General features: G+C 44.1%; 1 protein-coding gene across 1 annotated transcript; it reads right to left on the reverse strand.

The window, feature by feature from the left end:
* Positions 1–2,343: 2,343 nt before the first annotated feature.
* On the reverse strand, positions 2,344–8,150 carry acss3 (acyl-CoA synthetase short chain family member 3). Its single transcript, XM_068755462.1, has 8 exons — positions 7,819–8,150; positions 6,481–6,625; positions 6,049–6,237; positions 5,060–5,194; positions 4,448–4,588; positions 3,844–3,924; positions 3,522–3,617; positions 2,344–2,499 (listed from the first exon to the last, which is right to left on the reverse strand). The coding sequence occupies exons 1-8, from the start codon at positions 8,148–8,150 to the stop codon at positions 2,344–2,346; spliced, it is 1,275 nt and encodes a 424-aa protein (XP_068611563.1).
* Positions 8,151–12,167: the final 4,017 nt, after the last annotated feature.

Raw genomic sequence — 12,167 nt, forward strand, 5'->3', positions numbered from 1 at the left:
ATTCTTGACTGAGGGCAGATATGCCTTCATAATATTAGAGATGAAAATCAGTTCATTTAGCAGCAGAGCTTTTTCATCTTTATTCTATCGTTTCTATAATATTTTCAGACAGAAATAGGAAAAAAACGAAACAAAGATTGGACCTTTCTGCAGAATCAATAACGATATTGGTATCAAGAGTATTTCCATGGGTAGAAGTATATAAACAGAACTTGAGTATTTCAGTGTAAAGAACTGCAACTGTGCGGTAATGTAATATGTATGTCTTCACAAGGGGAATGTATTTTGGGAATTAGACGAGCATAAAAGAGAACATGACAGTAATAAAAAAAAAAGATGCAAAACCATCACTGCTGCATCTAACAGCATCGGTTATATCATGGACTGGATTCATGCTGCTGGTCATGCATTCGTTATGAGGGAGGCTCTCGTACCTCGGAGTTAGTTCCCTATCATTTTTGCAGAAAACACTTCTGACAGTGTCTGCCCTGTTTGACATGGTGCGTTTATGCAGAGCACCACTGCCACCGTATCTTTAAATGTCCCTGCAGCCACTCTCCTCCCGAAGACGTTCTCACGTCCATGACAAGCAATACGGCTCAAGCACATCGGGGTCCGGGGCAATTATAGCTGAGCGGCCAGTGGAGGGAGTGAATGTCAGACAGCGGTAATAAGCTGCAGCATTTGAGCAATATCAATTTATTGTTCAAGGTCTCTCCAGCATGAAATTATGTGCATTGAATTAAGATAACAGAGTTTTCCCGAAAAGATTTGTATTATTTCAGTCATTGTTCTTTTAATTAGAACCATCACTATCAACAATGACACATCAGTCATTCGACACTTTAGAAGACATGGCTAAATTCATGAATCCACAGATCCATAGGAATCGGATCTCTTTGCCACTATTGTCTCAAACCCCAGGATTTGATGAATACTTCATGTGGGCTCCAGCAGAATGGAGAATAACTCATTTTTAGTATAATCAGATCCATAAGTAGCATGGCTTTCATATGTTTTCTTTCATAAAACTAATCAAAATCTTATTACATTAGGAAAATCTTGCCATCTGGTTTAATTTGCATCAATTTAGGGGTCGTTGGGATGAAAAGGCGAGTGAGCCTGGCCTGCAGAATCCCTGCTTCTCTTTAATTCATACGGCAAATTCAATACAAGAGACGAGAACTGACACATAAATCGTCATTAACTGCCCGGCTACATTCAGTAAATCATTCATTTGGATTCCATGTGAATATTAAAACATCAAACTGCCATGTTTTATTGGCACAAAGCCTCCTGTTGCAACAGTGGAATAGAAAGTAAATCACAAAGGCAGATATCAAAATGCCCTGCAGTAAAAAAAATAATAAAAATGCATCCGTGTTTGCATCCTTTTATATTGCCGCCTGTTTCAGCGTGACTTGTTTTCCCCAGCGCTGAAGTAATCTCTCACCTCCCTCAAGGGGAAAATACACATTACGAGCAAGAGAAGCGTACACGGAAGCAGCGCGTTGCTTTAATTATAGCTAAATTATTGTTACGGGGTCGAAGCTGGGATGATAAACGACACGAATAGTTGAGGTATAAATATCGTCAGATAAATATCCTATCTGGGAGCCGAGCATTTAAAAAGTCAGAATGCATTCCGTGCGGCAAACAACCGAAGATTGCCAAAATCAGCACACAGGAGCCACTGAATGATTCACCGAGGCCAGAGGTCAGCCACGCTCAGAATTGCTTTATGATTGTGTGCTTAGAGGTATTTTCAAACCGCTGGGCAGAATGAAAGCACTGAATCAACACCGCAACACGAGTTGAGGTCCCGTCGCACCGCAACAAATAATCAACAACTGTAATAATCTCGGTAATCATGCAAACTCTCTGGGCTCAACTTCTATTTGAAAGGGGATGGTTTTCAGCAGCAGCGAGCTGCAGATGTCCCGAATAAGGGGGGGCACAGCAGCATGGGCGATAGGTTCACGACGTATAATTTAATGCAGGTGGGTGCCGAGCGCCAGCCGTTGTTGTTTGCCATCCATCTTCATTATCGCCTTAGTGAGGAGCTCAGGGTACGAACTCACGAGCGATGTAGGGAGGAAAGGGGATCGGCATCAACCCAACAACAGCCTGGGCCAGCTGTGCAGACGAGCGTCAACCAGGAGGCGCCTCAACACGTCCCTCTTATCTTATCTACGTGTTTAAATGATGCACCTCGTTGCACTTGAAACTTTTAATCTGAGTGATTAAAACGTATCCTAAAAACTTCAGTTAGCCCTCCTCACACGCTTCCAAATGTGACAGACTTAGTCATGATTTTAGGATAGTTCCCGCTTTGCGAAGCATCTACCTGGACAGAGGGTACTTTTTCCCGCATTCGGCGTGGGGGTCTTGCTGGCGAATGGCGCGGATGGCGGTGGGTGCCGTGAACATGGAGGAGACGCCATTTTCTGACATTACACGGAAGAAGGCCCCAGGGTCTGGGGTCCCCACAGGCTTACCCTGCAAGCAAACAGTGCGGCCAATCACAGGACAGACAGCAGATAAACAGGTTCATGTGTGAGCAGGAAGTCACTTCAACTTTTAAACCATGATTTTGTCATAGAGCAGGAGAGGACAGACAGATGGACCGAGAACCAAAGATGCCCGTAGGCGAGTGTTTCAAACAATTTCCATAACGTTTCTGGTTTTCAACCAGCCCGTCTCTCCAGTGAGAATACAAGCGCAGATGACTGAGAATATTGAACAGTAGTCGTCGAGCTCTTGCTGTCATTTTGGCTCTGGATAAATATTTGCATCTCCGTATTGGGCAGAGAGATGGGGGGGAATGTTTGGCGGGATTTCGCCTGAAGCTGCTAGAATAAAAGCAACAGGGATTAAAAATATTGAGTGAAGACAAATTAAGTTGCTTGGCGTCAGGCGTTCCGCTTCCAGCAGGTGAAAGTGAATCAGACGCGATGAGCATCCCTCAGCGCAAGACAAACACTGTACGACGCACAAGGATCAGGCACACAGAACTGGCCTAGAGATAGTGTTGGATGCTAATGAGCCTCCACATGATCAGCGCCCAGCCAGTGGGTTGCAGACTGTCAGAGGCAAATCACATGTGATCATTTGAACCATTGTCATCAAGAGGCCATTAAAAACGCACATTCTAGCACAAAAAAAAAAAAGATGGCCTTTCAAGTGCAGCGTTAAGAGTTGTGCTCAAAAACATTTTGTCGAATTGTCATCTTGTACTTGAATTAACACCGGATAGTGAAATGAGGTGAAAGGCTACAAAAGAAAGCGCTGCAGCCAGCGGAGTCGAGAGTCAACAGGGTGACCAGACATCTTGGAATTGAATCACCATAAACGGCCTTCATTAAATGAATATGGGTGGAATTGTTTGCAGAGCCAACAGAGGCCAAACTGACCTTTAACGCCGGACAAGGCTACGTTGGGCCACTTTGATTGCACTCGGTAATGTCTGTCATGTGGCTGCAGTTAGTTTCACATATTAAACTGGACTGACTGGTACGTACCTCGTAGAGAACTGTGCTGTTACCATGGAGCAGGGGAGCGTAGCAGATATACGAATGACCCACCACCCAGCCCAGGTCTGACGCAGCCCACCAAACCTGCAACAGAAATACAGGAAATGCATGTGCAACGTCTAGATAACAGCCACAAATACTAAGCACGTGATACTTGAACCACATGTGCAAATTAAACAGGTGTTAAATAAATGATCAAGCTGGAGAAACGCTAAAATAGTGTAGCACCAGTGCAGAACAAGTCTATCTGTGTTGACTGCATGCTCTTTGTTCTTGAGTGCAACTGTAAAGGGAGAAAATGATGCCTTACATCTCCGGGCCTGAGTCCATAAATATTTGACATGGTCCATTTCAGCATCACAGCATAGCCTGCTGTGTCTCGCACTACACCCTGGGGGGGCAGACAGACAAGATAAGGAAAACATCACACTGGGGACGGCCATTGTGCTGAGCGCAGAAGCACGGGAGGGTATCAATTCTGCTTCAAATTATCTAATGGCGTTATTCTTGAGTTAAGTGCTGTGTCAGCGATTACACGGTTATGGTCCTCAAACAGGAGAAAGTCGCAGAAAAAAAAGCATTTGGAATAACAGCGCTATTAAACTGAAGCACCAGCGAGCAGGTTGAGATCTAATTTTAAATAATTTGGAAGGAGCTGAATTTTTTCCGTTTTCAAACCGCCTGCAGACAGTTCTTTTTGCACGAGCTCCGGCTCCCGCAGTGCAAGCGTTCCGTCTTATTTATGCCACGGCGGCGACGGCGTTGCGTTGACTGGGCCTGGATTGCCTTGCAGAATCAAAGAGTAGAGATGGCTCACAGAGAACAGCGGATTCATGTTGGTGAGACCTCTGGTTTGCATAACTTCTACGACTCTGTGAATCAGAAATCAGACCCCCCCCCGGTCATGCCGGTACCTTTGGTGTTCCTGTGGTCCCAGACGTATAGAGAACATATAGAGGATGGTTCGAGGGCACAGGAACACAGTCGTGGGGTTGAGCTGAGGCCATCTCTTCCTCCCAGTCGAGACTCAGCTCCGGATTCATCGACACTTTATCCTGCAACACAGACAAGCCGAGGCCATATTTGAGGAGCCGCATTCGTATTCGTATTCGCTGCGTATATTTCCTCTCTTAAATCATCCGACCAGCTGACTGGTCGGATGAAAGTCGCCTAGTATCCAAACCAGATCAAACAAATCATCCGGATACACGTTGGCAGGGCGGTGGAATCAATTTTAAGAATGGGATCTCTTTTGCTGGACACAAATCTCTCCCACCATATCAATATTTCTCAAACTGCCTCGTGACTGTGTGGCGAACATCCTTCACACCTTTCTACTCGCTCTTATCTACTTCGAGCAGTTGCACATGCTTTGATTCAGATTGCAGGATTCCTAATGCGATATCTTCAATGGCAGATATTTGATAAGATTCTAGTTCATAAACTAAAGCCTGATGCATTGATTACCGGTAGTTAAATGCTTCCTGATGGAAATGAGCCGTGCAGTGATGCCGTTGGTTTCTTACCATGTGAGGTCGGTTGTAGATGAGAACCTTAGAGGGCCTGTGAGAGCTCAGCTCCAGGGCCTTCTCCACCAGAGGGATGTACTCCACCCTCCCGCCCGGCTCGATACCAAATGAAGCCGTCACCATCAATTTGGGCTGAGAGGCAAAGAAATTGGGATTATGTTTAAATACGCAGATTAGACATGACAATATCATTCTTATAGCTTTATTAGAATTAAAGCCTAGTGCCCATCATGCTTGTTTTCCTGCATCTATAGACGTGGTATTATTGGTAATCCTGTTGCATGAGCTGCTGCTGCAGTGTCATGTTAAATTAAGATTGCTTTACTAAGATTGGTCCAGCTGGACGCTACATGGGAAGAGCTCAGTGGCTCGTGGGGGGGTTGCCACGTCCACAGCGAGGGTTGTTCACTTGCGTGATTTCAAATTGCGATCCGTTCCCATGAAAACGTTCTCTGCATTCACGCTTCACCAAAGTAATTAAATTATTTCTACTTAAATGTGTGGTTTAAAATGCTTTAGCAAATTCAATAATTAATGAATGTCTGCATGCGTAGAGTATGCATGCATAAACACGTCACTCTACAGAGGACGCCTTATTAAAAGGACTTCCCTGTCCAAAATAAATTCACTGTTGGTCAGTTGGATAATCTCAGTGTAGAGAAGAGTGCAGTCAGCATCATTCTTTCACCGTACAGTTGTGAAAAGAAAATACTAGCCACTCTGTGACTGATTCATTGTCGGCTTAGCAAAAACAAAAGACACTTCAGGCACCTTCGGCTCATGAAAATTGTTTTTTATTGTTATACCACCTGCCATGTAAGTGAATAAAATGAACAAGAAGTCACCAAATCAGCCTGTAATGAGAGGCAAAGGCGCTGAAGAGTGGCATCAAATTAATATTGCAATTAATTAACAACTAGATTAATTACAACTAATCAACAACTACAGTTGTAGTTTTTTTTTTACTAAAGTAAAGACTTTCTAACCTTGGCGTGGTCGATGCGGACAGACAGCTCTTTGGAGGCGAAGCCGCCGAAGATGAGGCTGTGCGGGGCGCCGATCCGGGCGCAGGCCAACATGGCGAACATGGCCTGAGGCACCATGGGCATGTAGATGACAACCAGATCGCCTTTCCTCACACCATTCTTTACCAAGACTCCTGCTAACCTGGACACCTGGAACGCGATACAGAGGACGTAATGGCACGAAGTGCAATTTGACCAAAACGTAAATAGATTCATTTTTAGATAATTTGTCATAAACCTGTGACAGTAAAAAAAAAAATTTTCTAGTCTAGCACCGGTATATGTGAAGAAATGTGTAATCTTCGCAGTCCAAATCCAGCAATAATCAAGTGACTAATCCGGATTGTTTTTCTGTTGAGATCTGTGGTTTCATCCTGTAACGTTAACACTCGCCTGGTGCTGAAGTTCCCTGAATGTGATGAGACGTTTCGTTCCAGTCACCGGGCTGTCGTAAATGACGGCAGGCTGCTCTCCACGGCCACTTTCCACATGTCGGTCCACGGCGTTGTAACACATGTTCGTTTTCCCACCAACAAACCTGAGTGAGACAAACACAGTCAACCCCACGTGCGTTAGCGTTTAGCGTTTTGGCTCATAAGGAACAACACATTTATTCAATCAGCTCCAGTAAAAATGTTTGTGGTCAAATTTTCTCCAAAAAAAAAAATCCCTGGATCTGCCTCAAAATCTATAATCCTCCACAATAAAAGGGTCTTTATTTTCCCCACTGAGGAATCTCAATGCAGGACCTCTTAAAGATATTGTGCAAGCAAACGAACCGAATAATAACCCCCTGAGAGGAGTTGATCAATGTACCGGTGGCAGGTTCAACTCTGGCGAGCAGATGGCGTCTAGGAGCTGCTGCTGTGAAGGCGACAGAGAAGCAGCGACTGCGCCCTTCGTGTTATCAGATTCAAGGGGCTCTGGGTCCTACTGAGGAGTTAGATGGCAGCAAAAGTCACACATCTGTTGTATAAATATACAAACAAACAAAACCTGACGCTCGTCACTCTTAGCTGAACGCGTGCGGTGCGTTTTGATGTTTGCTCTCCAAAGCGCCTCAGGAAGGCGTGCAGAAGCTGCACTTTGTACCTTCAAGTGCAATTTTCTTTTTTGCATTTGCATTTCAGGGTCACCTCCACCGAGGAGAAAACGTTTCCATCCGGGTTTCTCTCCGTATTAGACACGAACTGGCACGGCACGGTGGATCTGAATGAAACTCCGCAGGGAAAACGAAGAAGAGGAGGCCATAACATTTGGAGTGAATGTGGATGAAGGGGTGGTGATGAGGGGTTTTTTTTGCCATCATTTCAATCGTGAGTCGTAATCCACCTGATGGAATGTAACTAAACTTGACAGAAAGAAAGTTTCTTTGTGTATCGAGAAAGATGCTGATTTTGATATTTTCCATAACTTTTTTTATTGCCATGAAAGGGTGCACGGGTGACGCGTGCACAATAGAACTACTACTGGAGCAGGATTCGAACCATCATGGGACTAGTTGTGACGACACGACTCGTGACGCGGAGCTGCTTTTGCTCCTCCGAATGCCGTTTGGTATTTTAAAGCTTGTACAGTCGCATTTCATCCCCAAACCTCTGATGATTTCCAATGGTTTGAATGCATGGTTTTCAATGCATCAAGGACCCCTGTGTGTTACGGCCGAGATTACAACGCTCCACCAACACGTGAGCATTTTTACGCACGACTGTTTCCAAACGTAAGACCTACCAGTTTGGGAATACTGGATCCTGAACGTGCAGAGTTTGCTTCCACGGTTCGAACCAGTGTATGTCTTCTCCCGCCTCACCCCAGAATGTCTCGGGCTTGTCCCTCGCCCTGGCGAAGGCTCGGCCGTACGCCGCGTCGGACGCGTAGCTCCTGCAGCGCTGCGCGTCGACATTCTTGTCGGCGCTTGCGGATGCCCGAGTTCCTGCGGCTCTTTGTGGAAGTCGTTGTTGTGCAGCTGAAACCGTCCACAGCTTCCTCCCAGTGGTCACTTTGCGCTGGGGAGACCCGGAGCGACTCAAAAGACGCCGGATGTGTTTAAATCGGACGCGCATTGTTGTTTAGACTTTAAAACTTTTACGCGCTTCTCTTTCTTCCGCACTTTCCCCCCCTTCCCTGTAAGAGTGGGGGTTGCTGGTTTTATTCCGCCTCAGTCCACGTCATCTGATTCAACGATAAGGAAGAGAGGAGCCTCCAAAGGAATGCGTTCTGGCCGCGTGTCCTTCATGCAGGAGGAGCTTTGATGACGAGGGACAGGTTTTTTGCGTAACGAAGAACACACCGGACAACAGTGTCAATAAAAGATCATTAAAATATAATGAGCAAATGAAGAAAGTGTTACAACTTTAGTCTGCACAGCTCTAAATCAAAATGTCCACGCCCAAGACAGTTCTCAGAATCAATGTTTAAAGAACACGTCTTTCTTGAAGCTCCTCCTCTTCATCACAATTCTTTGTTTACCAGACACTGCATTAAATGTTCAGAATCCTCCCGGTGTAAATATCCGATCTTCTGTTCGGAATACAAATATCTAGGGGATTCCCTGATGGGCTTTTTTCCTGAGAATATTTCTGAGCTGCGTGGTCCAGCTCTGTCAGGCTGCTGTCTGTCTCCTTGGTTTGCCATTGAGGGGAGTTTATTTATTGGGGTCCTCAAAGATCATTGCAGGAACCCTGGCAGCAGATAGAACATGCTTTAAGAAGCAAACTATAGGAATAATTTGTTATTTCTCACTTTAAAATAAAAAAAAGTGTTAGTATTCCATAAGTGAACCAATAACACTCATTGTTACCTCTCCAAAGCATGGAAGGAAAAAAAGAGAAACTATTCCATTCCTTTTATTTTTTATTTTTGCATAATAATTTGCTCATAATTTGTTAGCGTAGCGAGTGACTGGACAAAAATGACACAATGGTATCCTCATGAGTCCTACCAGATCCTGCCATGAGGGAAATATTTGTCTTAAATTAAGAAAACGATATGTGATTCCTGCTGAGCCTCCTGGATGTGATGTATGGCTACTGGTTCCCCTGGTTAAGTTCAAGTTCTAAAAGGAAAGCAGACAAAACCAAGCTGGATCTTCTATGGTGATTTTCATGGATAAATTAACGTCTGCTTTAGAACATCCTAATTTACACATTTTTGCCACAAACTAATTTCCCATATTCTTAAATCATGTATGTCTTGACTTGATTGGATTTACTTGCCATTTATTTATATTTCGGTTCATTTCAATTGTAGTTGTAATCAAACTGTGAGTGATGCCTCCCATCTCTCTCAGGCACTAATTTACCCCTCCACACACACACACACACACACACTGATGATGCCATTACAATGGAGACACTATTGGCAGAATCATTGTTGCACTCTCTGGCATGAGACGAGCACAGAGCCATCATTAACTAATAGCTGCTTGAAAAGGCCAATCAGACGAGGCCAAAGATAGCTCATTACGGCTGCTCTATCTCACCCTCTCCTCTGATTGGATGTGATGAGTCTGGATCTTTGGAAGCTGAATTGACTCAGCTGCTCTTTAAAAACAGTTGAAGCCAAATTTCCAGAGTTTATCTGCAAATGATTGATTCCAGAGTGGTGGATTTTCTTCTTCTCACAGAGCGTCTAAAAATTGATTTTTAATCAAGTTACTTTTGTCAGAGGGACCTGTGAATGATTTCAGTCGACATTTTCCATCACGCGGATAAATACAGCAATTGCTTTACGAATTGCCAAGGGAACACAAATCACTGGAGATAATATAATTTCATAAAGTACATTGCTGATGTAAGTCTGGGTCAAAGCAGTTTTCCTTCGGTTATTCCCTCATTTGGTGCCAATCAAAGCAGGAGATGGAGATTAAAAAGAGTTTGACAGAAACAAGATTTGGTGGTAAGATAGAGATCCCTGCCCTACACGATTCTGTCAAATTCCATAAACATTGGTCAATAAACAACCGAGATATTCAGGAACAAATTTTGAAACTCCATTGACTGCAATCTTAACAAAATACTCAAAGTGATCCGTAATCCAGGATTCCCAACATTTGCTGAAAGTGAAACCTGCGTTTTAACCCGTTGTGTCTTATTTCCAGTCGACAACGTGAAAGGATGCTGTTTCCCTGAAGGGGGCATCAGCAGCCTAATAGTTAGAACAAAAACTTGTTCTCAAGGTTAAAAAATGCCACATCTGAAAGCATGATATGTGAAAATCAATATTACAGCCTAAAGAGAGACATTTAATCCCAACATTGGATTAAATTTGCATCAAATCCCTGAAGCGCAGCGCGGCGCTGGAGAAATGAGAGAGGCTATGCTCGTGAAGCTACTTCCCGTATATAATTTTTCTGTCATCTTGCCCTTTAAAGATGTATCCTGCATGCCTCTAAAATGTTTACATGGTGATCTCCTCTTTATGTGCAGCCGCTGTTTGATGGAGCTGGGTGGGCAGCTGTGTGAAAGCAGGCGGCCACATCAAACACACTATTACATCAATGCATTTGTTTTATGTGGTTTCATCTTTTTCATCCTGTGCGACATGGTAGTAGATCAAAGTTAATGCTGCTCAGGGATTACAGCCAATGGATGTCAAAATGCATTACTCGACAATACCTATCTTTCTATAAGTACAAATTGATCCATCCTCATTTGGACATGTGTGTTCATCTAGCAAATTTATTCTGCTCTCCTCAGGTCATAGAGTCATGACTTTCAGTAATTTCTTAGGAGAAATCGAATGTAAGATGTTTTATAGACCCCATGAATCTATTATCGGGTCCAAAAATAGGCCAACATAAAAAAGACTTGCTGTTTTTCAGCGTGGTTTTAGGGTGGGCTATTAAATGTCCTTTTCCAAGAAAGGTAAATATCCAATTGAGGATCGTGTTTATTAAATTGTTTTAGATATTGATATAGGGATTCCTGCCGACAACTTAAACACCAACAAATGCAATGAGCGTTAATTTAAAACAAACATGGATGCAGCCGTCTCAGTTTGTTCTGTTTACGTGGCCTCTTGCATCTCCTTCTGTGGGAGAAATCAATTTGCGCACTGCTTACAAGCTTTAAAAGCACTGCAGAGTAATCCCACCTATTAAAAAAAGCAGAACTGTATTGCAGCCCCATATGGATGAAAGCCTGTAATCTCCCTGTGCCCTCTTTCCGTGGGCTCTCTAAGCCCTGCACCCTCGCCATCCTTCCTTCCAGCCCACCACTTGCCACCGGTTTTGCATCTGCATGCAAGCTGGGTGGGACCGTCGGTGGCTCGGATTCACCAGCGCATATGGGCTGTATACGATTAGCCTCCGAAAGGGTTTCAATCAAAAACAGCACATGAAAGAATTCTGCCTGAAATGCTTTGCCAAAAAGATATGAGGAAAATTAAGTTCATCAAATTAGCATTTTTAAATGCTTACTTTGGGCATAGTCCATGTCATCAGATTTAAAGCAAAGTGAGGTTATAAGTGAGATAAGTGCTTTCCAAATGCACTTAGGCTAAGAGGAGACATATTTGCCAGATTGAAATGATACTCTGGATATTTGGATCATGATGCATTCCTGCTTGCAGCCTGCATCTGTCACAGTGACGTCATCCTGCCCTCCCCCCCCCCACCCCGCCTAAACTACAGATTTGCTGCTTGTTTTGGTAGGGCACCGTTTATGTCAAGTGCAATGACTGGCCACGTATGAGCTATGCTACAGGGAACATTAGGCAGCAGATCTACAACAAATGTAGAGAGCCAGTGGTTTGACGCTCGGAAAAGAAAATGACGATTAATCCTTGAGCCCTTCAACAACGGTTCACTGACTGCAATCATTCAGCCCTTATCAGGCATCGTGCAACGCGTGCAGTCAAGAGAGGAGCGAGCGGGGGCGCATCACAATAAACCTTAATGGCAATGGTTGCAATCAGCTGATCTCTGAAGTGCAATGGATGAGTGGATTGTACATGGCTAAGCATATATGCAGGCGGCCACGGCTACACACAGTCAGAAATTCAGCCCTTCTGCGAGTCATATATGCAGGAATGAATGCCTGATTTCTGACTTCTTCATTCATCCAGTGATGGTTTATAGT

Source organism: Brachionichthys hirsutus, chromosome 22 (genome assembly GCF_040956055.1).
Source record: "Brachionichthys hirsutus isolate HB-005 chromosome 22, CSIRO-AGI_Bhir_v1, whole genome shotgun sequence".
In the NCBI taxonomy this organism is placed as follows: domain Eukaryota; kingdom Metazoa; phylum Chordata; class Actinopteri; order Lophiiformes; family Brachionichthyidae; genus Brachionichthys; species Brachionichthys hirsutus.